Source organism: Scomber japonicus, chromosome 3 (genome assembly GCF_027409825.1).
Source record: "Scomber japonicus isolate fScoJap1 chromosome 3, fScoJap1.pri, whole genome shotgun sequence".
NCBI classification, from domain to species: domain Eukaryota; kingdom Metazoa; phylum Chordata; class Actinopteri; order Scombriformes; family Scombridae; genus Scomber; species Scomber japonicus.
The window spans coordinates 10,251,067-10,277,588 of NC_070580.1; the positions used below are offsets into that span (position 1 = coordinate 10,251,067).

The window sequence follows — 26,522 nt, forward strand, 5'->3', positions numbered from 1 at the left end:
ATGGCTAATAATTTTAAGTTTTTACATTACTGAGTACAATCATCATCCATTCCATCACTGTAACGCAAAGGGTTAATGTAGCAATAGCTTCAACAGACCATGCACGCACACTCATAAACACACTTACATTACTCTCTAAAATTATTCAATTCAAAAACTGGCCACTGTGCAGGCCTCAGGGTGTCATCTGATTCAGTGTGAAATACTAATCCTCCTCATCGATCTGAATATGACCAGCGATGGCAGCAGACCAGATAAATATGTATCATGAAGCCATACCCAGAGGCTGCAGTGGAGGGTTAGGGTCTCACCTGATACCAACACAGCTCAGGTGAAGTGTCAGGGAGAGGGACTAGGTCTATACCAGAGAAATGTGTATGAAGGGATGATGGCAGCTTTCCAGGATGATGTGCTCCCACCCACACAATCCTACTAAAGGGCAAAGGATGTATATATGATAGGATGGGATGGATATGTTTATCAAAACCTATAAAGACGCAATCATTCCTATTTAAAAAAATATTAATTTCTCCATTAAGTGTTTCCTGTACCTGGAAAACTGCAATAATCATACTAGTGCTCATATCAGAACATTTCATCTTATGCAATTTGGGTTTTGAAAACATCATTCGACTGAAACTGCAATTTGTTGTTTTCTGGAAAATATTACGGCTAAATTGGACAAGAGGTGTGTGGTAAGAGCTATCCTCTTTGATTTACAGCAAACCTTTGATACACTTAATCATGAGGTTTTAATTACCAAGTTATCAAACTTTATTTTTTTGCCAAATGTAATTAAATGGATAAAACCTTAGAAAAGGTTGGTAGTCATGTTGATGTACCTCAAGGTTCAATTTTGGATCCCCTTTTATTTAGTTTGTATATTAATGATGTACCTGAAGTTTGAACTACTGTCTTACCGGCTGGGCACAGAGAGGTAGGACCACATTAGAATCAGTAAAAAACCCTTCATAAGCAGGCTATTAAAACACTGGAGAAGATGAATATCAAATTAATATCTTCATCGTAAATTTTTAACTAAATATTTCGCGCAAATAAATGAGCCTGTTTGGCATATTTACATGATGGACCCATGTGCTCATGTTAATTAATGTGCATTGTCCCTTCTGAAATAAAATAAACATGAACATAAAGATGAAATATATTTCCATGTGTCCGTGCCATATGACCTTGCTGGCTTACCAGAGCTCATTACAGTGGAAGGCAGCAGTGGAATCAGTGGCAATGAAAAGCAGACATGACCCACAGATTGTTGGAGCCAACATGAAAGTGCTCAGCTATCAGTGAGAGAAGGAGGGGGAGTGGTACTGTAAGAACAAGCGAACGGAGCTGTCCACAAACTCAAATGTGAACTGTACTGGTTTGCATAATTTAAGGTTAATGAGGAAACAATGGCAGATAAAATCTCCCTCGTTTTATCCCGGCCTGGCTTTGCTCTACCGGGGTGCTTTTCATTAAAAAGGCATCAGAAGCAGTGCTTTAATGATCTGTGAATTCATCAAAGTTTCATCTCATTTTATATTACACCACGTATGTGGATATGAAAGTGGATTTTCCTTTTCAAAGAGATGCTCAGTCTTATTTAGCTAGGGTAGATCAGTGTAGCAAACATGCAGTAACTTCTCCACCCCTCTCCAACCAAATGACACATATTCTCATGTTGCCATCCGCTAATGCTTACATATTGTTAAATTATATACACATTAAATGGACTAATGTGTGGATGGAAATATATTAATATAAAAGAAGCCACTTAAGTATCTTTAGAGAATATATTAGGGATTAAAAGGAGAACACTTATCAGGAAAATGGCTTAAATAAAACTTATCACAGGCAGCAGGTTTTACAAAATGTCCAGTACAGCATGAAAAAAGTGCATTACAGCTCATTTACAAATCAGCAAAAACATGATGACTATGTGTTTTGTGTGTGTGTGTATATATATGCGTGACTTTTTGTTCCAAAAATACACAAACCCTTGACTCTTAATGAGTGTTTCAGAAGCAGAGGCAGCCTCTGGCTCTCTGTCTCTCAGTTATCCTTACAGAAGTAATTGGACAGAGGGACACACTGTTCTCCTCTCCAATAGCCTCCTCCGCCCTGCCCCTCCAACCCCCCCATCTCCCTCCCCCCGGCGCCTAATCACACCTCCATTTGCATGGAGGTCCCCGAGAATCAGCCTCAATAACGCGGCGCTGCTTTGAAAGATGAGTTTTTAATCTCGAGGAGGAGATGAGTTTCTGACCTGCACCTGTTTGTTTCTATAGTTTCTTTTTCCTGTCGTACAAAAGTGACCTGAGAGTAAATTTGCAGAGGCAGGATAGCTGCTCTGCTCCCTAAGTACTGTCATTGTGCATTCATTAATATCCCCATATCTGACATGGCGGGGAAAATGGTTCCCGGAGAAAAAGGGCACTTGTCGTGGTGGGTGAGACTCCCTAACAGGCAATCAGATAGGCTGACAGCGAGTGTCAGCTGGTGTGTGTGTGTGTGTGTGTGTGTGCGTAGGCAAAGGAGTGGGCTGTTGTCTTTGGGTAAGGTGTGGGTATTTATTCTTCTCCCATTGCCCTCTATTGACCCATGTAATGGAGAATTTCACAAGGGGAAGTGTTTGAAATATCCTTTGGATGTAGGTAATGTGTTCATCTAAGGAGTGCAGACCCTTACCCCAGTAGCTTTCACACACACACACACACACACACACACACACACACACACGCAAGCACGCACACACACACAATCAGCCACATTACTGGTATATGCATATACACCGTAATACTGCAATGTGGTTAAGATTATTTTAAATTTAGTTTTAAATATATTCTATAACATGCTATGGTAAGAATGTTGGAAACTCAATTTTGTATCAGTGTTCAGCTTTGAACTTTATTCTAACCATTTTGAAATGAGTATGTTAATGAGAAAAATGTGCTGTAGATACATTCAGTTTTGCGGCTGGATTTAAGTTTGAAGGAGATATGAGATGAGGTCACTGTTTGCATCTCCTGACGATGCAATTAAAACTGATCCACACAGACTGCTGTTGGGCAAAAAACCTGTGTGAAGTTTTGAAAGCAAAGTAGCAGATTGAATAATGTGTGTAACTTTTCAACATTTACATTTGGGCAAAGATAAGTTCTTATGGGATTGTGGAAGGAGAAATTATATACTGTTAATTATTTTTTGACAGTTGTTGATTTTAAAGGTACAGGTGGTGTGTTTTCAGATCAAAGCAGGACTTAAATGTTCTTCTAGTAAAATGCTCAGAACAAAAAAAACTCTATGTTTTTACCCTGCTTGAGAAATACACTAATTAGTGCTTTTCAAATGTTTTCAAGTTTTTACACATTGGTGGGTTTTATGGATGATGGGATGGCTCATGAAAAGTGAAAACTGTTCTTACACATCATTTTTCTAAATGATGTGTAATCCATCCAACATCCCATATCCCAAAGTGAAAGTGTACTGTAGATATTATGGAGACAATGGTGTGGATGAGGAAAACTAAAATAAAGAAAGAGATAAAAGAAAAAAGATAGGGATGCTGCAAATATTCTTAAGGAAAATGTGAATTTCAGCTGCAATAAGTATTTACTGATTTGTGGCATTATCACCCCAATAGAGTTGCTAGGACATGGTCCCTCACTGGCTTCCCACCCATGACCACTTTTAAAGCTCTGTTCAGCCAGGTAACAAAAAATAAAAATGCACCTCATGCAAAATACAGGATCATCATAAACTTTTTTTTTTTTTTTTAATAAGGGTCTGAAAATGTAAGGAACCAAGACCTGCACACACCTGATGAACACCTTTTTTGATTGGCTACCATCATTGTGCTCACGAGCAAGTCATGTTATCACCGGTGGCTCCAATGAGGTTTCATCACAGTCAACAAAAGAAGAAGAAGAAGAAGAAGGAGCAGAAGTAGAAGAATGTGGAAGCTCCCGCTGATGAATGTGTGCTACAGTGTAAACACACTGAGCTGTGTGCTCAGCAAAAACTACAGCAGATAAACAAAGGTAAGACAAAGTTTACAATTAGTCATGGTGCTGTCTAATATATTCAGTTCATGCAAATTGCTGCCATATGATTTCAATATTCCAGGCCAAGATGCGTTATGCTGGCATGAGCTTACCTTTTTGGGAGAAGCAATTCACTTGCAACCCTGAATACAAACAAACCTTTGAGCATATTTCACTACACAAACAGCTCATCACATCTCCCCACAGAGAATAAACAGAACACACACACACACACACACACACACAAATATGCACAGATTTGATATTCATGTGGATTTTGACACACATACATAGTGTACAAATAAAAATAAACAACACGCCTACTCTGATTACCCACAGCTCCTGCATCAAAAAAAAAAAAAAAAAAAACTTCAACAAGGAGAATCTTAGTGCGCATGCTAAACTTCATCACCTTGTTTACTGTGTCTGTTTATAGCTGGATGTGTGAGAGTGCTTCAGCGAGGCAGCAGCCTTCATCTTGCTATTACTGCTCCGCTTTATATTGTTGCCAAAATCACAGGTGACAGGCCACTTTTCCCGGGCGCTTGGCACAAACCCTCCGTTCATCTCGCGCTGCAGGCAGAGTCATTTGACGGCGATAGCACCCGACACACACACACACACACACACACACACACACAGGTTTCACATATTCAGCCTGAGTGTGAGACGGCAGAGGTAGAAAAGAAGGCAGTGAGAAGCTATATGAAGGTATTATTGGTGCAAAAGGTTTGAGCACCTGTAACAGTGGAATTTGTAGTTGTGTACAGTGATTGTGTATGTGTGTCAGTAAATTTGAGGTCACATACTCTATGAGTTGTGTACTTGTAGATTTTTTTTCTCTCCACAAATACAACACAACACTTACACATTCACAAATTCTTAATTACAGGTGCACAAATCCTATTTTACAAGTCACAGATTAAAAAACTGACATGCTCACATTTTTGCTCCTATTGTTGTAGTATATTTGGTGCAAAACATATTTGTGTACCTGTAACAAAAAATGTGAAGTTGTGGATAAAATTTGAATATGTGCAAATCTGAATGTGAAGTTGTGCAATAAATATTCAATGTATGTAAAATAATTTCTCACGAAAATATTTGTGTTCTTTTAAAACACAAACACAAATCGACAAGTACAACTGCTCGAATCTTCCCCACGAGTCACAGATTCTGTTTCCTTCAACTACAAATCACAAATCGCGCCTCCACTGAGATATGTGGTGCAGAACTATCTGTGCATTCAGTCTATGGAGCAAAAGGCGGGTGCTGATCTGAGATCGACTGATCCCACAGCCAATCAGAGAGGAGAGGGGCTTCTGTCCCACAGCCAATCAGAGATGGACTTTTGTTTACATGCGGATTGAGAAGGATTTAGCACATGCTAAAACTAACAGCAGCAGAGACAGCGATATAGGCAACTTTCAAGGTAGGTTGTATTTTTAACCACATAAATAAATAAACCCCGACGCGAAGCTGAGAAATTTAGCGTCCTGTCACTTTTCCTCTGTTTTGATAACCCTCCTCCCGGCCGCGTGCATTGTTGCAAGTGTGTATTGTTGTTGTCTTATCTGTCATAAACTGTAAAAAGAGATTACGGCGCGTGACAGATATGCACAAATGCACGCGGACGCTAAATTTTTCAGCTTCACGTCGGGGTTTATTTATTAATGTGGTTAAAAATACAACCTACCTTGAAAGTTGCCTATTTCGCTGTCTCTGCTGCTGACTGAACTTTTTATTACATTGTATCCTGTTTCGATCTGATATCCTTTTGGTTGTGTATTGTATTGTGCTGTGTGTGTTTTACAGAGATGTTTTAATATCGATGTTCATCAATATGTACTGTCCCTATCCAAAAATAAAGTATTTATCATTATTAATATTATTATTATTTATTAGTTTAGCAAGTCCAAATCCACCGGTGGGAACCATAAACTGTGGTGGGAACTCTTCTTCCCCTTCTCAATCCGCATGTAAACAAAAGCCCATCTCTGATTGGCTGTGGGACAAAAGCCCCTCTCCTCTCTGATTGGCTGTGGGATCAGTCGATCTCAGATCAGCACCCGCCTTTTGCTCCATAGACTGAATGCACAGATAGTTCTGCACCACATATCTCAGTGGAGGCGCGATTTGTGATTTGTAGTTGAAGGAAACAGAATCTGTGACTCGTGGGGAAGATTCGAGCAGTTGTACTTGTCGATTTGTGTTTGTGTTTTAAAAGAACACAAATATTTTCGTGAGAAATTATTTTACATACATTGAATATTTATTGCACAACTTCACATTCAGATTTGCACATATTCAAATTTTATCCACAACTTCACATTTTTTGTTACAGGTACACAAATATGTTTTGCACCAAATATACTACAACAATAGGAGCAAAAATGTGAGCATGTCAGTTTTTTAATCTGTGACTTGTAAAATAGGATTTGTGCACCTGTAATTAAGAATTTGTGAATGTGTAAGTGTTGTGTTGTATTTGTGGAGAGAAAAAAAATCTACAAGTACACAACTCATAGAGTATGTGACCTCAAATTTACTGACACACATACACAATCACTGTACACAACTACAAATTCCACTGTTACAGGTGCTCAAACCTTTTGCACCAATAATACCTTCATAAAGCTACCGTTAGCGCTATTAACTGTCAAAGTCACCTTCACCCCCGAGGCCCGGCCCTGCTGAACACACACAACAAACATACAGGTCGCTACACATTCATATGCTGCATGTAGCATGATTCATAAAGTCATTGTTAGCCACTGACTTTATATTATACAGCTAGCTCACCATTTAGCACCTTCAAGATTAAACATAGGAGGACAAAAAAAAAACACCAACTCATCAGCATCATGGTGGTGCAGCACTGCTGGCCCCCCTCAGGATTGCATCTCACCTTTATTTTTACTCAGCAGACAGCCTGAAAGCACGGCATTATGGGACAACGGAGTGTCTGAACGTGTCAGCCGAACACCTGCCGAGTGCGCCGAAAGGAGAACCGGGGAGCCTAATTATCAAGTAATTTGAAACAGCATTCTGTTGCCTCTGCCGCTGTTTTAATTAGGGGGTGTTGGCTTCCAGAGGTCACTCAGAATGAGCTTTTTTTATGTTTGCGTAGAGTAGATGTTTTTCCTCGCTGAAAGGCCGCTCTCCCTTACGCCACTCTTTAGACGACAGGATGGCAGGCATCCCGCCAAAAACAATGAGGAAGCTGGGAGAAGGTTTAGAATGCAAATGGGAATTAAGAAGTATAGAAGAAGACAAAGTGTTTCCTTTATTTCTTTTGCCTGCCTGTTGTCAGCGAGTGCTTTCTTGTTAGAAAAAAGGTTCTTTACCTGATCGCTCTGAATGGTAGAACATTAGTGAGGAAAGAAGGAGGGAGGAAAGGAATGAAAAACAGTTGTGTGAAAGAAAAGAATAGAAATGAATGAAGGAAGATGGAGCAAAAAGGGACAACAGCAGTTTGAAGGAGGGGATGAGAGCGAGGAAACGAGGAAGAACGAATGAATAAATGGATGATGAGCAGCGAGAGCAGAGACATGGAAAGAAGGAAGGGAAGGAAGGTGGAGTGTATGATAAAAGAGTGGAGGAAGAAAAGGGTGGGAAGGAAGCTGGATAGACAGATGGAATGGGTGGAAGCAGGACGGGAGTTAGGAAATGAACAAAGGATGGGTGCTGTCAAGACAGAGGAGGGAGAACATGATGGATGGATGACAGGAAGAATGAATGAAAGTAAATAAAAGGGGGGAAGGAAAGGAAAGCTGGAAAGAAGGAAGAAAAAGGAGGAGAGCGAAGAATGAGGAACGATGGAGGAGATGGAGAGGAGGTAGTTGTACAGATGGAAAGACGGGAAAGAGGGGACGAAATGAAGGTTTGATTGATGGATGGAAAGGAAAAGAAAGGATGATGGGGATACTTGCCTTCAGATGAAAAGGAAACATTCAAAACTTGCTCGTTCAAACTTTGCACTCAAATCTAAAAGAGAGCGTCAAGTTTTATTGATTGTAAAAGCAGCTCTGAGGGAGACAGGCTGAAAACGAGATTGTCATGGAAAAAAAGAAGAACGTGTGTTACTCATTGCAACTTTTTAAAATCTGCCTGTCTCTTCACTCAATTTCTTGAGACAGCCAAGGTAATTTAAATCAATTCTAAGTCCTTCAATTACAGACACACTGACAACAGTTTGGAGAGAGAGGAAATGGATTTTTCTGCTCATCTGCAAGCCAAGGACAAAGCTCTCTGCAGACCAGACTCTGCTCCTCCTTCACTCTTGACGTTTTTACCTGCTCCCACACTGTGTTGCTTTCCTTCCATAAAACCTGTCAACAAATATTTTTTATGCTTTCAGTCTGCTGGTGGTAAGACAATAACGGCTGTGGGGAGGTGAGGCTGGACCTGTTCGCTCATTTTATATTTCTGTGAGTGAGAGGAAGGAAAGCAAACAAACTAACAAACAAGTACAAAAACACAAACAGCAATGCTTTGCTTGGATGATCCCAACAGATAGGATGTGTTCGCTGTCTTCATAGAAAGCTCAAAAACTTATGAACGAACACATGTTGGCACTGCACACGAGGATGGATACATCAATATGCTGACACACATGCAGTTCTCACTCACTCACACACACACACACAGGCTCATGCCCCTTATCTGTCCACTGCCTGGTCGACAGATGCACAGGCAGAAAATTGTAAATATTGAGCAACCTCCTGTCCCTGAAAGATGAAGTACACTAGCTGGAGGCAATTCATACCCCTATTGCTTTTTTATGAACTAATATGTTCATAGTTGTTGCTTCCAAATTACTCAATAAATATCCAATACTTCCTGAGAGACGGCCTTGACCCTGTTGTCTCAAAGAATGCTTTTCACAAGCACCGGCACTCCCAATACGCTTAAACACTGACGGCAGCTTCATAAAGTGGCAATTACCGTTTTGACATCAATTCTGAGCCACATAAAAAAAGCTGCCGTGTTTTGAGAAAGCAAAATGGACAATTACAGAGACAAATAAAGCGAGTCACCGAGGGTGAAGAATAAAACTCCCTCAGCATCATAATTCAGCTTAATTAAAGGAGCAGCCCGCCCAAAGGGCCATTTAAAAAACAACGCCCCCCTTCGCTCACTTCCAGTCGTATTAGCTGAGTTAAAAGCAGCGGGGCTACATGATAGAAGTCTTCAGGCTGACCTCCAAAGCTTCTTTCCCCCTCATCTATATTTATATGAAGGAGCGGCACTAATTTTGCCCAGTAAATCAGTGTGCACATTTCATTGTGACCTCTAGCTTGACACTGAATTAAACAATATCAGGGCCCCGAGAAGCCCGTTTTAACAAGCCTTAAATTCCTCCGTCCAATCCATCAGCGGGGATATTTCTGACACACGGAGGGAAGAGCATGAAATAAGGCAATTATTGAACCCTTCAGCCCATTTCTACGGCTTGGCTGGCTGGCACGGTGCAGCAGAGCCACAGACCTCTGAGTTTGTGTCTTGAGATGACTCTCGGAGATAGGGGACGCTTAAGATTAATACATTACAAATAAATGATAGTAGTTAGCCAGCAGTTTCTCGCTCCTCTTTCTCTAGTCAATGTCAAAGTTGGTGTGTGACTTCTAACTATGTAGAAAACAAAGATGCGTTGCAATCACATCAAATTGCTCGGCCTGTCTGGAGTCCTCATGACTTTGTCACATAAAAAAAAAACACAAGTGTGCAAGAGACACGCTCCGGTTTGAGACAGAGACTCCGTTTTTTTTTCCGAGTGTTCCTCTCCAGTGCATACAGGAGGAAAGAAATGCTTTGTGTGTGTTTGTGTGTGTGTGTGTCTTTCATGGAGGTGGCAGTCGATCCTGTGTGTCTGGGCGTCCTCTCAGATTGCCTGACAGATAATCCATCACACAGTCAGTGTGTCTGACAGGAAGAGGTCTCAGTCAACTCTCTGTCGCTCTGTGCCGATGGTACGGGGGCCTATGAAGGACAGTCACTCCTCTCAAGTCTCTCTTGGGATGATGTACGCTGCAGTTTCATTAGAAGACTGGAGGTGGTGTATTTGAGGATTTTTAAGGGTGTATGTGTGTGTGTGGGTGTGCCAATCTGCTGATGAAGACCAAGACAGATATAGACTAATATGAGATATGCTGTAAAATATTATGTATGACACACTTTAACATATTGCATTAATAATAATGAGTTCTTAAGGTAAACCTGAGCTTGATGGCAAATGAATGAATCAAACATGATTAATGATAAGTATAAAAGTCTTTGGTAAAAATAGTATTATATTATTCAAGCATGACCTTGAATTATAAAAGTTAAACCGGCAACTATGAATGTTTTTTTTATACCAAAAATAATAAAAACACTGAAAAGGTAAAATGATGTTTTATATTTCCCCAACCTAGACAACATTTTAAAAATATTTGCATTTTATTTCTTTGCTCATTTATTCATTCTTGACACTGTAAACCAGAATCTAATTCTACAGATCAACAGCTTTTCATCCAAATACTCTTTATTTGGTGTTTTTTTGTTTGCAGTGATGTGTGTCTAAGTGTTAAGCCTGTGAATGTGTGCGGATTAATCATGATCTTACCTAAAAAAAATAAAATAAAAAAAAAGTTTCATAGCTGGAGCTGCCTTTTATTCCACCATAAAAAAGAAACAAGAGTTGCTACATGTCTGGATATAGTTGAATATTCATTTTCAGCTTTACTCATCCAAACAAACAGGAACAGAAATTAAAGCCATCCTTTCTCTTGAAACCACGTTGGTTTATTTTGTAACCTGAAACCATGTGACTACTATGTTATTCTGACCAAATTTGACACATTGATTTAAAAACGGATTTAAAATAGATTGGTAATCATCATGCGTGCAGTAGATGTCTCCTAGATTCTAGTTTATTTACGCAAAAGAAAGTTTGGCGCTGGTGATGTCAGCATGTATGACTTGAATTACTTGAAATAAGCATCTACTGTATATTCAAAGGTTATCTCAAGGCTGAGTTGTGTTTCTCTTTTGCTCCAGCAGTCAATAGTGTGGACTGAAAGGCACACAACCGTACAAATGGCTGAGGGTCTAACTTTCCTCTTGCTGATGTTACATTTATTCTGCGTATTCACTCTTTTCCAGAAAAGACTGAATTTTGCTCCCTTACTTTCCACTTGCTTCTTCCTTTCTCTCCATTCGAGTAAAGACACCTCAAAAAAAGCAATGTCGAAATATTTTCTTTAATCTCTGAAATTATATACACAGTTATCACACTGTATCCAAGATATCCTGTCAATATACATTCATGATTATACAAAAAAAGATCTAGACTTTTTATTTTCTCTTTAAAACACATCTTGTATGAAACTATTTCTACGACCGAGAGAGCTGGCAAGATAGTTTACGAACCCTTTAGCCTTGGCGTAATAGGCTCAGATATATGCCGTTATACACTGTACATCATAGAGTGAAGCAGCACTTTACAAATAAGACATGATTTACAAAATTCACAGCCCATTAAGAGTGGGTACTTCACTTCATGTGAGACATAGATAAGGCATTGGATGGATGGATTTAAGCTTGGAAGATGAAGTCAGTGGGAAAATTCAACGTTAATCTGCTAGGCTGGGTTACCTTTAAAGCACTGTGAGCCGAGGCCTGAGGTGAAAGATGATGAAGGCCTCTCCTTAATGAATACTCCTCACAGACCTTACAATAGTCCATACAAATGCCACAATATGCAGAGAGAGAGAACGTCACATGCTCTGCCTAGGAAAAATGGAATGCACAAAGTACGAGGGCTCCATCTAATCGCTGACAGAGATCGCTCGAGCGTTATTATGCTCTATGAATATGTTGACTTTCATTATGTGATTTCAAAAATAAAAAGCCTGAAAGTTACAGTGATTTATCTCAATTAATACGCATTTCATAGAGAGAAAAATGGATGAAAAATGTTTAAAATGGAGAACTGTATGGCTCTGTAAGGCGAATACCGCCTTAAAAACCTGTGATGTGATCAATAGGACTTGTTGATAACAAACAAGTAGAGGCCTATTAGAGCTTCAAGTCCTGGATGTGTGCATGTGGTAGAAAAAGGCTGATGATCTGAGGCTGTATGAGTATTAGTGAGTGTAGTGTTGCTACACTGAGAATTATGTTAAGATGAAGGTGGAGTTCCTTATTTCTTGATGGCAGCCACCGCTTTCTTAGCGGCGTCGTCCAGGTTGTCCGCTGCTGTGATGGGCAGGCCGCTATCACTGAGGATCTTCTTCGCCTCGTGGACGTTGGTCCCTAACGGAAACAGGAAAAAAAAACAGCGTTACAAAGAGGCAACGACAAAAAAACGACAAAGAAACTGACTTAACAAGGTTGCACCTGATCTGCCATCTGCGCTGATGTAAAAACCACGCTGTGTGAAAGACTTATTTTTGGAGGAATCAATCCACACCGATGGCAGATGGATGGAGTTATGGGTGAGCGGTGGCAAATTCAACTGCTGATCCGAAAGCAGCTTGGTCTGTGAACAATGGCAGTGAGGCAAAAGGGCAATTTGTGTGTGTGTGTGTGTGTGTGTGTGTGTGTGTGTGTGCTCCCCTGGCTGTAGTGAGGTTATAGGGGTAGCAGGTGCTGGGTGATACGGTGGCACCCATGCCCTGGTAGAGCAGCAACCAAGCAGAGAGAAGGAGAGAGAGAGAAGGAGAGAGAGAGAGAGAGAGAAGGAGAGAGAGAGAGAGAAGGAGAGAGAGAGAGAGAGAGAGAGAGAGAGAGAGGGAGAGAGAGAGAGAGAGAGAGAGAGACCCGCAGACAGTCTGCACAACCCTGAGGCTCTACACACTGAACTGGCTGCCTCCCAGCGCTGCACACTGCGCAGCCAAACACAAGCCTGACAAGCCTGTCACAACACAGGGCAGGGGGGCACTGCAGTGGACGGAAGGGCACACTGAGGGAGAGGTTGGTGGTGGAAAGAAAAAGGGGAGTGAATGAGAGAAAGGGCAAAAGAGCAAAAAGGTCAAATGAAGCAGAAATGGCCTCGCTGAGACAACAACAAAGGCCAGCTGTTTATGTGACATTCACTGATTGTACATGTTATGACACGGTGGCAAAGAGAAGGCCATTTGCACATCTGACTGATCTGATATCAGCAATTCTCTGCTCTGAATTTTACTTCTCTTTTTCTAACTGTAACTTGATTATTTTAAAATCTAGTCAGCATTTTTACAGTAAGAGTGATAAAAAAAAAGATTCTCATCTACATATTGTGTCATTTATGTCTTGTGTAGTTCACAACGCCGCTCGTGTGCATCGTAATCACTCGTCAACTCTGTGATGTTAAATAAAGGTGTTGGTGCGTGTGTGTGTGTGTGTGAATGCTCAGACACTCACAGGTTGACCTTAGCTCTCCTGGCTGGCGTGTAATTAAGACTGCATGATATGTGAATTCTCCGGAGGCCTGGCCACCCCTGATCAATAGACCTTTCATGAGGAATTCTATTACCAGCGCCACTTAACGCCTAATATTTCATCTCTTTTGTCCAGCCAGATAATAAGTCATTCCAAACACATTTCTGCAGGCTCGCACTCCAAAACAATCAATTCTGCTTTGTAATTAATTAGAATAAGAGCAGGAAGAGGCCTTGCTCTGGTGCAGGAATAGGGAAGGGGGGGGTAGAGTGTCCCAAACAGAGAATATGCTCCCTCTGTGGGTCCAAAGACAAATCTAGCATTAATGCTGTCGCTCAAATTTACTATAAGCTTTACATTGTATAGGCTGACCTGTGGACTTCATTGGGATTGACAGATCCGTATTATCATATAGTGACAGGCCTATCTGTCAGATGATTAAAACAAAGTTGCAGCAACAACAAACTTGAAACAACAGGAGATAAAACTGTGGGAGAAGCAGCCATATGTGCCAACAGCAAATACATAATGCAAGAGGTATTCTGAAAAGACAAATATCCCTATGCAAAGTGTATATAGCACTGAAATAAAGTAAACAACACATGCATTTTTTTTTTGTGTGCTATTTTTTCATCTCATAAATATTCATGAGCAGCAACAGCGTGTGTGTGTGTGTGTGTGTGGCATTGTTTAGTCACCGCTGCTTCTGTGCTACCTGTGTCATCCATGTAGCGTGTGAGGGGTTATTCACACATCTGGGGTGGGAGTGAGAAAGAAGAGGCATGGATTCATGTGTGTGGGCTTTTTTTCTGCATAGGTGTGTGTGTGTGTGTGTGTGTGTGTGTGTGTGTGTGTGTGTGTGTGTGTGTGAGAGCTGACTGCAGTTCCAATGTGAGCGGTAGGGAGCACTGATAGCTCACAGCAGCAGAGGCGAGGACAGAGAGCCCAGCTGGATACAGCGCCATTAGGTGTGTGTGTGTGATTGTGTAAGTGTGTGTGTAGAGTATGCTAAGTATATGAATGTGTGTATTCACCTGCAGCCACTAGGTGCTGCCAGAGACCTACTCACAGCCTGGGTAGGGACATACAGTATGATGTATTTATGCACACATGTGAAGTAATCTTAACATCTCCATCTTAACATACAGATTTGTACTCATAGCTTGATGTTATAAAGTAAATGTTCAATATAATCAGAGTCTAATGGGGTTATTCATCACAATCAATGACTTAATTAATTACTATTAAAGCAGCTTGGATTGTTCTGGCTTGCAAAAAACTCAGTTGCTGGACTCAATTTTGTTTTCCAACAAGCATCTATTGGGATTGAAATTCACAGCATCACCGCTTTCTCAACACTTTGAATACTTATCAAAACTGTTGAAACGATGTATCGACTCTCCAGCTTTACCAAACCCCCCCCCCCCAAAAAAAAAACCCCAACACTCAGCTACGAGGCTTTAAACACACCGTTCAAGCCAAACCAACAAAAGACCAAACGGCGCTAAGTATTATGCCATGTGATATATTGCAACTTCACAACACATTTCTGTTGGATTGCCGCTCTAATTAGCGAGCTTACTTGTGACTATTGTGGAAATGTCACTTTAATGTGTGAGTCAATTACAGGGCACCATATTTCAACGGGATAATAAGGCTTGGGGCTGTGCCAGAGACTTGCGCCGGAGGAGTTCTGTTGATGCTGCAGCTCCTAAATTTGGGACTGATTCTGTACTTCACAAGCTAAGTTTAGTGAAGCTTAGATCTGATGAGAGAACAGTGTCTGTTGCTGTCTCACACCTACAAAGACACTGTATATTTTTGTATGAGGTAAAGATAAAAGCCAGGAGTCAGAGCCTTGTTCAGTTAAATGCACTACTGCTAAAGCTTTACTTCTTTTGACCGGTAGTGATGAGTAATACTGACATTACTGAGTCAGTTCGCTGATTTAATGACTCTGGTGTTGCTAATAATATTAACGATGCCTTTGTGAGAGACCTTTTTGACAGGAGATATGTCAACGTGTCATATCAGGAAATACACAGGTGTAATTAATCATTTAATTAAACATGAATCACAGCCTCACTGTCGTATTGTGTGTGCTGGCTCACTGGCTTTGCTTACTGAGAAACTTACAAAAGGATCCTAGCCGTCATTAATGCCATTACAGTAGTAACAGTACAGCGCCAACCTCCTGCTATGACCAAATGTCTAATGTGAAAAATGTCTATACTGTAGTAACACCCTGAAAATAAAGCAGCTAAATGGGATTCAGCACTCAGCAGTCACAGATTTCCTTCTTTTACTCCTGTGCTTTCTCCTGCTGTGATTTCCTTCTTCGGTTCTGAACTGAATGAAGCTTTATGGATAAGAGGTAAAAACTATTTTTAAGAGCTTAAAGCGAGTCCAGTTACCTTTGACTTGCACCTCTATGATAACCAGGATGCCTGAGAATCGTTACACTCTTTTGGCAAATTTAAATCTGGATAAATCACACCGTCTTTGAATTTTTTTGAATGCACATCGTGAAAGCTCTTCATATTAGTTTGTAAAGCTACTTTGAAACAGGAGAAGGACAATTTTATGTATCTAGAACACTTGCTGCAGTGTATGTGTTTAGGCTCACTACTGAGATTATCCTAATATTTTTTTTTGTCACTGACAAGACACCAAACTAATCTAATAAACTTTCCAGTGTGGCTAATTTAATAGACAAGCAGATACACAGATGAAACAAACACTTCACAGTAACGCTGAATATTCCAGAACAGACAACACACATCAGGTTACATACAGTAGTTTGTGTCACGCAACAGAAAATAGTTGCTTCTCTGTGCATCTTCACTCCAATTACCCTGAATTATTGATTTAAGAACATTTTCTTTCATCGCTGAATGTCATCAAACTTGTTCTGACTTTGATTGTTAATCCTCATAATAATCAGCACCAAACAGTGAGAGAGTTTTTCTCTTCACAGGTAGAAATGAATGGATGAGACCTACTCCTTCTCTTCTTCTCTCCTCATCCTGTGTGTCAAACATGAAAAGCTTCTCATCTGAACGCAGAGCGGGATACTCCTTAACGCTGCATATGCTTTTCTTTTGATGTTCTTAGCCACTCATTAATCAGAGTATTCCTGTTTCTTGTGTTGTCTAGACTGTTGTTTAAGAGGGACATACATCGTATAGCTATCAGATATCACACAGAGACTAGTATATACACCATAAAGGCTAGAGAAAACCAAAGCAGGGGTCAGAATTCAGCATCAATGCCAGCCAATGTGGGTGTATATAAACTGTGTGTGTGTGTGTGTACATGTATATCTGTTTATGTGTGTACGTATGCTGCAGCAGATGGCTGTATTTACACTGTAATGACATTGTCAGGACTGAAGGAGCCATCTAAGCCTTACTAAAGGACTTTGTGCCTCTTTTTTAATTAAATGGGAGGAAAAAAATGGCCAGATCTCCTTTTAAGGTGAAAACAGCCTCCACTGTTTGACAGTTGTGGAATGGCACAGTAAATCAATAGGCCTCGAACAGAGTTAAGCGAATGCAGTCACCTTTTTTCCCTGGACCCCGAGGGCTATTTAAGGAGAATTTTTCCATAGTGGGAGACAGCAGCTTCACTGTGTACTGTTTTCATTTTCATACTGTGGCCAAAGGGGGCAGTGCAGTACTTCCTCAGGTACTTTCAATACCCTAAACATTAGTGTGTACACAGGCATCTGTAATTTCTGCCTGTGTTAAAGCTTTTGGAGGAATTTGCAATGGATGAACAAGAGGGCTGATGAAGTGGCTCATAAGCAGGGTGTGTTTTAGTTAGACATTCTCAGCCCACAAAAAAACAAAAAAAACAAAAAAATAACACCTCATGCACCCGTATCAACTAATTCAGCTCCCATCAGCATCTAGACCGCATGCCCCTTCTTGCCCGCATATGGGAATACACAACTCTCCACCAATGCAATCAACCCAGGCCGTTTAGAAGAGTCTTCCCAATTAAAAGTGTGCCAGTTAATCCATTCTGATCCTGTTGAAGAGTGCTGGGCCATTCCCACTGCCCTGCGGTCAGTCTAGCAAGCTGAGCTGATTGATTCTGAACCAATCTTCTCCACAAGACTGCAGCCTAGGATGTAATGACCCACAGCTAAAGCTTGGATTAGGCCTGGGCCAGAAAAACGTGGTTGAATCAACCACCAGCAGTGACCTTCTGGACTCAGCCTGTTTGAGAGTCAGGTTGAATTACAGGGCCTAGTATGAGAAATGAGTGGTGACTAATTAAGGGTCTATTTTGATTGCCAATGTAGTCGTTTCTGCTGTGACAAATCTCAGCAGCTGTATAGTCACCGTTCAGCAGTGTCGAGGTAGTCAAATTATTTACTTAAGTAAAATAGAAATAGAATCAAAGGTCTTCCATTCATAATTTCACTTGTTAAACAAAGTACTTGTTATGCAGGGTGGCCCTTATCAGTGTTATATTATTGGATCATTCTGATTACTTTATTTAATAGTTAGAGTTACAGATCTTTTTTTGAACTAATTCATGTTAAGCTATTTGATCTGTTAGTAATTTGATAACCATTCATCTGATACTATGAACATAAATTAGTAACATATGATATGTTTTGGATGGGAGATCGCAATCTGAAAAATAATTGCTAATTGTACCTACTAATTAAATGTAGTAGTGGAGTGGAGTAGAAGTATTAAGTAACATAATATGGAACAAGTCAAGTAAAATAGAAGCACCCCAAAATTGTACTTAAAGGTCCAGTGTGTAGGATTTAGTGGCACCTAGTGGTGAGGCTGCAGATTGCAACCAACTGAATACCACTCCCCTGGTGGCCCCAAAACTAAAAAAAATGTGAAAGGCCCTCTCTAGAGCCAGTGTTTGTTTGTCCATTCTGGGCTACGGTAGAAACATGGTGGTTCAACATGGCGGGCTCTGTGGAAGAGGACCCACTCCCCGGCAGTGTCTGAAATCACTCCCTGCTTATTTTGTTCAATGGTGGAATATATATAATATACGCTATTTACAACATACTTATGAATATTATATTTCATTACTGCCAAGTCTGTTCTGCTACATGCCAATAAATTCTACTCGCTGCACCTTTAAATACAGAGCTTGAGTAAATGAACTAGGTTAATTTTCACCACAGCCCTTCAGCCACATGGCGAATGTAAATTTAAACATCCTGCATATTTAGCTGTGTGTTTAATCAGCAACATGAGGACAGATGTCAGATACAAACTACACAGGTGCATATGTAGTATCTGAACTGGCAACAATGTTTCCTTGTTAATCTGTTTACAGTGGTAATTTGTGGGATTTGGGTTGTAGCCACACATCTGTCCTTGCTGTAACTCCACTTTTGGTTTAGGTGCAATGTTATTTGAGACAAAATGCACTAATATTACACAACTCCATGACACTGGTTTTTGTTTAGGTAGAAAATAGTGGAAACATTTTTCTACATTGTTAAGGGCTGGTGACCCGTTGTCCACACTAACATGATAACTAAACTTTCCACACACTATTATGCACTGAACAGCCATGTCCACACCTCGCTACTGTACCCCTGCACACAGTTGGATTCTCAAAACAGACGTACCTGACCTACAAACCATATTAGCACAGTGTGTGAGGACATACAGTATGAACGGCTGCTCTGGACACACCACTCAGCAGGATCTTGACAATTAAGCTAACCACCAACTGGCCCCCGCGCCTCCGGGAGTCACTGCTGCCATTCTACACATGCACGCACACCTACACAGACACAAGCATACACTCACACACACATAACACACAAAACTGACACACATTTCATTAGCATATATAGGTTGAAAGGTGAGCCAATCAGTGCCGTCTCTACTGTTATTCTGGCTGCCGCTAATGACGGGCGCGGCAGAATGTGACACGTATGAGAAATGCGCTGCTGCTGCTGTTCTTACTGGGACACTGGGCCACAATGAAGATGGATAGGCTCCAGGGATCGCAGCAAAAATAATTTAATGGTTTCAAAGTCTGAGAAAAGGTGAGGAAAAGATGCTTTAAATTGGTCCATCTTTAATACTGAATTATCACTATAAAAATGTAAACTGATATATTTAATATCTAATACATACAATGTAAATAATTTTATAATTAGTGATTATTTGCCTGTGTAGTATGCACTATTTGAGGTAGACAGAGTTAGTAGCCATCAAGGTTGTGTACACTGGACTAGCAGGTCAATGCAATAATATAGCATAGAGGTTTAGGAAAATTCCTGTTTGAAGACAGATAGTACAATGTATTTTTGAAATTCAATTAGAGATTGGCTGAATCACAATCTGCTTGCATGATGCCTATGGTGGTGTGACAGATGCTTGCTTATCTCAGCCTCAAAATGTAGAGTATGCTAAACAGCTCATCAAGATGAGTGACAATGACTGCTGGTGGTGTGAACTTGGTTGTGTACTGTAGCCTTGAGGCCACTGTCATTATCCAACATCACGGAATCCTCATTAAGTTCAAGTGCTTTTATCACACGCTAGGTTGAGATCAATGATCTGTGAATCTGAAGGGGGATGATGCGTAGTATATAATATACGAGTGGGAGTGTCACCTGGGACAGGTTTACTAAGAGGGTCAGACAGGTCAAACCTAGATCTGTGCATGTGTGTGTGTGTGTGTGTGTGTGTGTATGTGCGTTATTATTGCCCACCTTCTAGCCTGACCACCAGAGGCACCTTCAGCTCCAGCTCTCGACAGGCCTTGGTGATGCCGTTGGCAATGATAGCACAGTTGACGATCCCCCCGAAAATGTTGACCAGGATGGCTTCAACCTGAGATCAAAGACATAAAGAAAGGATTTAAATAATGTTGGAGATGCCAACATATGAAAAGAAAACTCAGTGTACCATCTGTATGTGACAACAGGGTAGCAGTTGAAGCATTGAAAAGCGACAGTCCTGAAATGCATGTGATTCTTGACCATATAGTCATTTTATTTTTGTGTTTTAACACCTGTTGCCAAATCCAAGTGATATTGTACAATGGATGTACATGTATAATGTCCAACAGCCATTATAGTGAAGCATAAAACATGAAACCATTGGCAGATGTAGATTTCAGGTTCTCACAGTTACATTTACTGTACATATGACCAATATAGCTGGAAACTTGCTTTACCACACCTGTGAAAAAAACCCAACTGAAATCTCACAAAGGAAACATTAATAGTACAGCCTCACCACCACCAACTAGGTTTAGGTCGTGCACTCAGAGGCTACATATCCCGAGGCAATACAATACTGTCACAGTAGAACCAGAAAAGAAAAGATATATTGCAGAAGTTAAGAGGCCAGCAGCAGGTAAAGGTGGCAACACTGGGACCAAATAATAAAGCAATATTTTAATGGGAAGTGGTGACAACAGAAGCTGCACACCCGGCTGCTTTTCAAACAGAGCTAGCTGTGCCATGTATCTCATTTATCTCTTAAAACCCTTTTACATACTGGGGTCTGGTAGCTATCTGACTGGTTCATAGAACAGAATGAACTACATAAAGTCTTTGGCTGATCAAAAAAGTGGAATTCCCACCCTGATAATGACCCTCGAATTCAAATTCACTTGTAACCATTTGAACATGTCAAAGGGTCCACTTTTCCTCAGCAGCAACAAGAACACACCTTTGAGTTTTACAGTGTGCTGACTCGCTGTGGTTGCAAAGAAAGAAGCCGTCTCGCAGTTTCTTTGCAAGCTAAAGATATCTTTAACTTTCTCACAAAATAAGCACGAAACTGATATCACTAAGAAGCGAAGCAAGGCAGCGAGAGTGTGTGTGTGTGTGTGTGTATGTGTGCGATTACACTAACAATCTAGCACTTGGTAATTACCCTGGCTAGCTCAGTGGAAAAGTAGACTGAGAGCACACAGGATTAATCCTCCATGTTTGTTTATAATCACTGCTAATCTGTTAGCGGTGATTTGGATGAGCAGCTTGTGGGTGTGTGCGTGCATGTGCGTGCCCGTTGTGAATGTGTATGTTTCCAGTGTGTGGTAATGATGTTTACAGGGAGAGGAGATCAAGGACTTGGATAGCTATCACAGCGACAGCCATGGCATTGTCCTCTACATGCTATCCAAATGAGCATCTCCTTATAAACAGCAGCAAATGACACAGGACCATGAGACAGCTCCAAAAACAAACACAGATGTAGGCTGGAGCAGAAAAGACTCAGTTGCCATGCGAAGAACTCAAGCAGGCTGCTGGGTCAACATGGAGAACTGTTTCATGTTGATTAAGTATCACACAGTGATGTGACCAGGAATGCAAAAAATAAGGAGAAAATGCAGACAAACAGCAGACTCAACATACAAGAGAACTGGACTCAGATGTTAAAATGAGGAAATAACAAGGAAATCTTGACCTTGCAGGTTGTAAAAGTGATAATACATGATGAGATGTTCTGATGTATTAAAAATAATGGATGAAGTGGAGGCTAATAATGGCAGTCTATTTTCTTTTCAAGCAGGACACGTCAGATTTCATTATCTCACTTGTGTAATGATTACTTAGCAAAGAAAACAAAGGTAGAGGTTTGTTTTTCTTCAAATTATCCGTTTTTTTAATGGGTGTTTTTTACAATCCAGTTAACCAAGGTTAGGTTCATGTCACCACTCAGTTAATTGACCACTAATGTAATAAGTAGAGAGTAGAGTAGAGTAGAGTATTGCTGCTAATGCTGCTTGCAGTTTACTGTACTGTACTGTTTTTTATATTCAGCACTAGGCAAGGCAAGGCAGCTTTATTTATATAGTGCATTTCATACCTAGGGGCAACTCAATGTGCTTTACATAAAAACAAACATTTAACAGTAAGAATTAGAAGAAAAAAAACTTACAATATACTCCAATTATAGTAATATTGGAAACATTAAAACACAATAAAAAAAGTAGTAGTATAGTTAAACTCTTGAGCGAAAGTGTTTTAATACACGATATTGACAAACATCTGCGAGACAAACTCATTTTGATAGTGTGTCTCATAATTTCACATCGCACATCTGCAAATGAACAACATCTGGTAATATCATCATTGCCTGGAATGAAATCACTTTCCCGGACTCTTCTTGTTTGTGTTTCTGCAGTGTTGGAATGAGTTACCCAGCTCCATACAGTCTGCTGACTCCCTTGGCGCATTCAAGAAACGCCTGAAACTCAGCTCTTCTGTGAGCACCTAAATACTTGAGCCTCTTTAACCTTCTAGTACTTTGTTCATTACACTACATTCTTGTTGTTTATGGTAATTTTTATGCATTTGTCTACTTCCAGTTGTTTCTTACTTTAATTTTAACTATTTAAAAAAAACAACAATTGTCAATGTCACTTTGAATAAAAGTGCCTGCAATGTGTAACTTTTACAATCATATGCTGGTTCTCTTATTGTGAAGCAGCTATCATTCTACCTAGGACTGACACTATTAGTGTTGATGAGTTGTGTTGACTGACAAACCCCACAGGCATGAACATGGGGGATCACAGGTACACAGCCAGATGTACAGTAACAGTCGATACGTTTAGACACACTTTTCCATTAACTGGAATGAGCTCTACTACAGATTAATACAGTACAAAAAAAGCTACATTCAGACATTATATTATACAACCACTCTACTGTGATATGGTCTACTCAATGACTGGCCAGGATGTACATGTATGAAAGGTGGCAGACAGTGTGAAACTGTGACTGCATAGTTCAGCAGTGTGATAATAACAAACCTCATGTATTGAACAGTTCTTCTGACAGCCTGTAAGGTGTGATCTGTAGTTCACTGTGTGTGTGTGTCTATATTCTTTGCTGCCTTAGGGCACGTGTGATAAGTGTGTGTTTCCTTATTGCCCTGAGCAGTTGTGGCCCACAGCAGGGGCACAGGGTCGACAGTTCTGCTGCTTGCCACCATGAATTTATACAGCACCAATTTAAAAAAATGAAGGAGATATCTGGAGTTTGAATATCATTGACTACATCCCTAGGCTTGAGTCTGTGTGTGACCTGTACAGCTATAAGCCTGACCACCATAGAGATGAAACAGATTTAAATTTCTATGAACTACATGCATAAGTGGAGTGACCGCAGGGCCAGAGGGGACGACCGCCTCAGGGCCCATGCTCAGTGGGGGCGCCGCTGGGGTCATAGTGCGTGACCCAACTGGGTAGAACTGCAGCAGTAGTAGAGCTTAACTCTCAACTTTTTTTCTATTCATTCTCTATGGTAGTTCTTATCACTACAGACAAAATCCTCCCTCCTACCAGAAAGTGGGTTGCAATGGCAGAGTGGTTGTCTGAATTGAAGACTGCAGAAGCAGCGATTCGAAGTTTATGACTTACTTTGCTGAAAACTTTAACTCTAACATTATTTGTGTCATTTTATGTTTGTGGTAAATTAATCTTGCAAGACAAAGTTTCAGCCATCTAAAGCTCTTGAAGAGTTATTTCTGTTCCACTCTTACTCTGCTGTGTGCTGAGCGGGACCATAAACATTGACAAAGACAATGTGGTTGGCAGATTTGTTACTATGAAGGACGGAGTTTTAAATAGAGGCTGCGATATATACAAAGTTTGTTAACCTTTTTAGATGATTTTTTTCCTATAAGAGGATGGTGGACCTCACAAATGGACTCCACTAAACTACAACAAGCTCAGCAAAGACAACAACTGATCAGTGAAACGTCCATAACTAGTCTTTATTAACTGAAAATTGGGCATGAAGAAATCAGTCAGAAGATTATATCAGTTATATCAATCTGCTGTTTAACTCCATGTTCACTGCTTCTCAATACCTGCCTATGTCACTGCCTCTGGTGTTGTTTATGTTATTTATGTGTAAGAAAGACATAGAAGTGACACATTGCAACCGATCTGTGGTTGTCTATTGGTTGCTGTGCTGAATAGTTAGTCAATCAATGCACATAGAACGCTGTGCGCTGTCCTTGGTGCTGAAACACTTTAACGCAAATAGCAACCTATTTTCTTTGTATTGTTCTTTAGAATAAGCTTGTTTGACAAAGCGGCTTCACTGTATGCTTTCTTAAACATAGGCTTGCTTGGTCCAGTGACTGACAATTTGTGCTTATGTATATATACCGGATAGAATATATCAGCTATTTAACGGCTGTGGGTTTTAAAATGACTTTATCAGAAGGGGAACCTTGAGGACATTCTGCCCCCTCTGTGCTGAGAGTCTAGCTCCACTCCTGACTACATGTGCAGAGATTTTAACAAGCGTTCTGTGAAGCAAACATTCTCATATGCAATGACTGGGGGTAATATAAAGATTTACATAAGTGTTCTTCATGTACACACTAAGCACTGAGTCATAGCGATACAGCACAATATTTGACTTGAATATCTGTATATAAAAGGAGACGTCCACACATTATACAACACAGGGCATGGGCGGGTGAAGCTTCACACACTATATCACATTGTAAGGTTTGACTAAGGGCCTCACAAACATCAACAAACATTCACAAATACACACACACACACACACACACACTGAATTATGTGGTCCCCACTGGGGGGCAGTAGAGATTTAGATGCCTTTTATAGCTTCACTAGAGAAGACTCTATTCTCCTCCTATCTACAGCCCATTTTTCAACTCTGTCTCTATTGGGAAGAACCATATTTCTTCCATTCATGCGTCTCCTATTGACACCCATGTATATTAATGATACATAAGACATGATTTATGTTGCTTGGCACACAAGTAAATGCAGTTTATAGAAATATGGATGTGGCGGGGACTGAGTCACACTTTGCTGGAAGTTTGTGTTTTCTTGTAATTCCTCTGGTTTTGGTTTACATGTAAGTATACAGGTATACAACCAGAGGGATGTTATTTCCCCTGTACAAACTGACAACTGAACGTAAGCAAACATTTGACTTTATGTACTTCTATAAACACCTACCTATGCTGAGTAAAGCTTCTAGATCCAAAACCACACACAACCATCTCCCTGTCTTTTGAAGGGGGATATTGTGGTTAAATACTGTGTGACCTGAGGGAATGCAGCCTCAGACTAAAAATATACAGAGGCATTGAAGGTAGAATTGAAGAAGTAGTAAAGGAAAATGATTCATCTTTCTGTGAAGGCTCATTCAGTTTCAAAATTGCACATTGCTTATTAGTTACAAAAGATATTGCCTTCTCTAAGCATGTTGCTGAACCATATGGGGTTAAAATGTAACAATGATGAACTGCCCAAAAGAATGGGAGCCAAATTTAAGTACAATCTTCTTGGTTTGATACCTTCTCCAATCAAAATCACTGCTCTGCTCCATTCAGGCTCTCAGTGTCTCAGAAATCCTACCTTAAGGTATGAAATAGCATTGGACATTGAGATCCGTCTTAAATCTTCAACATCGTACTCAGCAGCGTTTTACCTCCTGTCACCAAGCCAAGTACAGCCTCTTTTTCCTTAAAGGCATTCATTTCAGGTGAGCTAACTTGGCAGCAGGGTGGATTTCTTTCATCAGAGCTCAGCATAAAGGCATCAGGTATAATGTGCCAAGTCGCTCTTTTTATGGGATCTTTGTGTCTTCTTTCAGGCAGTGTTATGGCGGGAGCCGCTGCCTTCTACCTGGGCGTTGGTGAAATGATTCAAATTTAACAAAATAGGATCATTGCTGCTGGCTTTCTGATACCCGGCTAAGGCTTTTTTGTGTCAAAGTCAAAAAAGTGGCTTCACAGGAGAAACAAGCTTTTCTGCCTGCTGTTATAAACCCCACTAACTGCATTTAGGACAAGAAAGAAATATAACCCAGACAATTTGACATGCTCACGTAGTCTAATATTGTATTCCTATCTGTGTGTTAGCATAAAATGTGTCTTGGATCCATGTTTGACATTTTATGAACAGTATGTGTTGTTACAGTATTATGGACACGGGAAAAAGTCTCATTAAAAAACAAACTAAAAACAAAACAAAAAAATAAAGTTACAAATCAATGGTTGTCTGTATGGACCTGAAATATAAAGACAACACTGGAAAGCAACATCATGTTCAAAAATT

The 26,522-nt window shown here is 40.4% G+C and overlaps 1 protein-coding gene across 1 annotated transcript in view; it reads right to left on the bottom strand.

Moving 5' to 3' along the window:
- Positions 1 to 11,275: 11,275 nt before the first annotated feature.
- The window catches only part of suclg2 (succinate-CoA ligase GDP-forming subunit beta), a 96,301-nt gene continuing 81,054 nt past the window's right edge, over positions 11,276 to 26,522 (bottom strand). Inside the window, exons 10-11 of the mRNA XM_053315137.1 lie at positions 20,167 to 20,287; positions 11,276 to 12,341 (exon numbers count right to left, since the gene is read on the bottom strand). Coding sequence (XP_053171112.1) covers positions 12,229 to 12,341; positions 20,167 to 20,287 — 234 coding nt within the window. The 3' untranslated portion in view covers positions 11,276 to 12,228. The remainder of the gene's footprint in view (positions 12,342 to 20,166; positions 20,288 to 26,522) is intronic.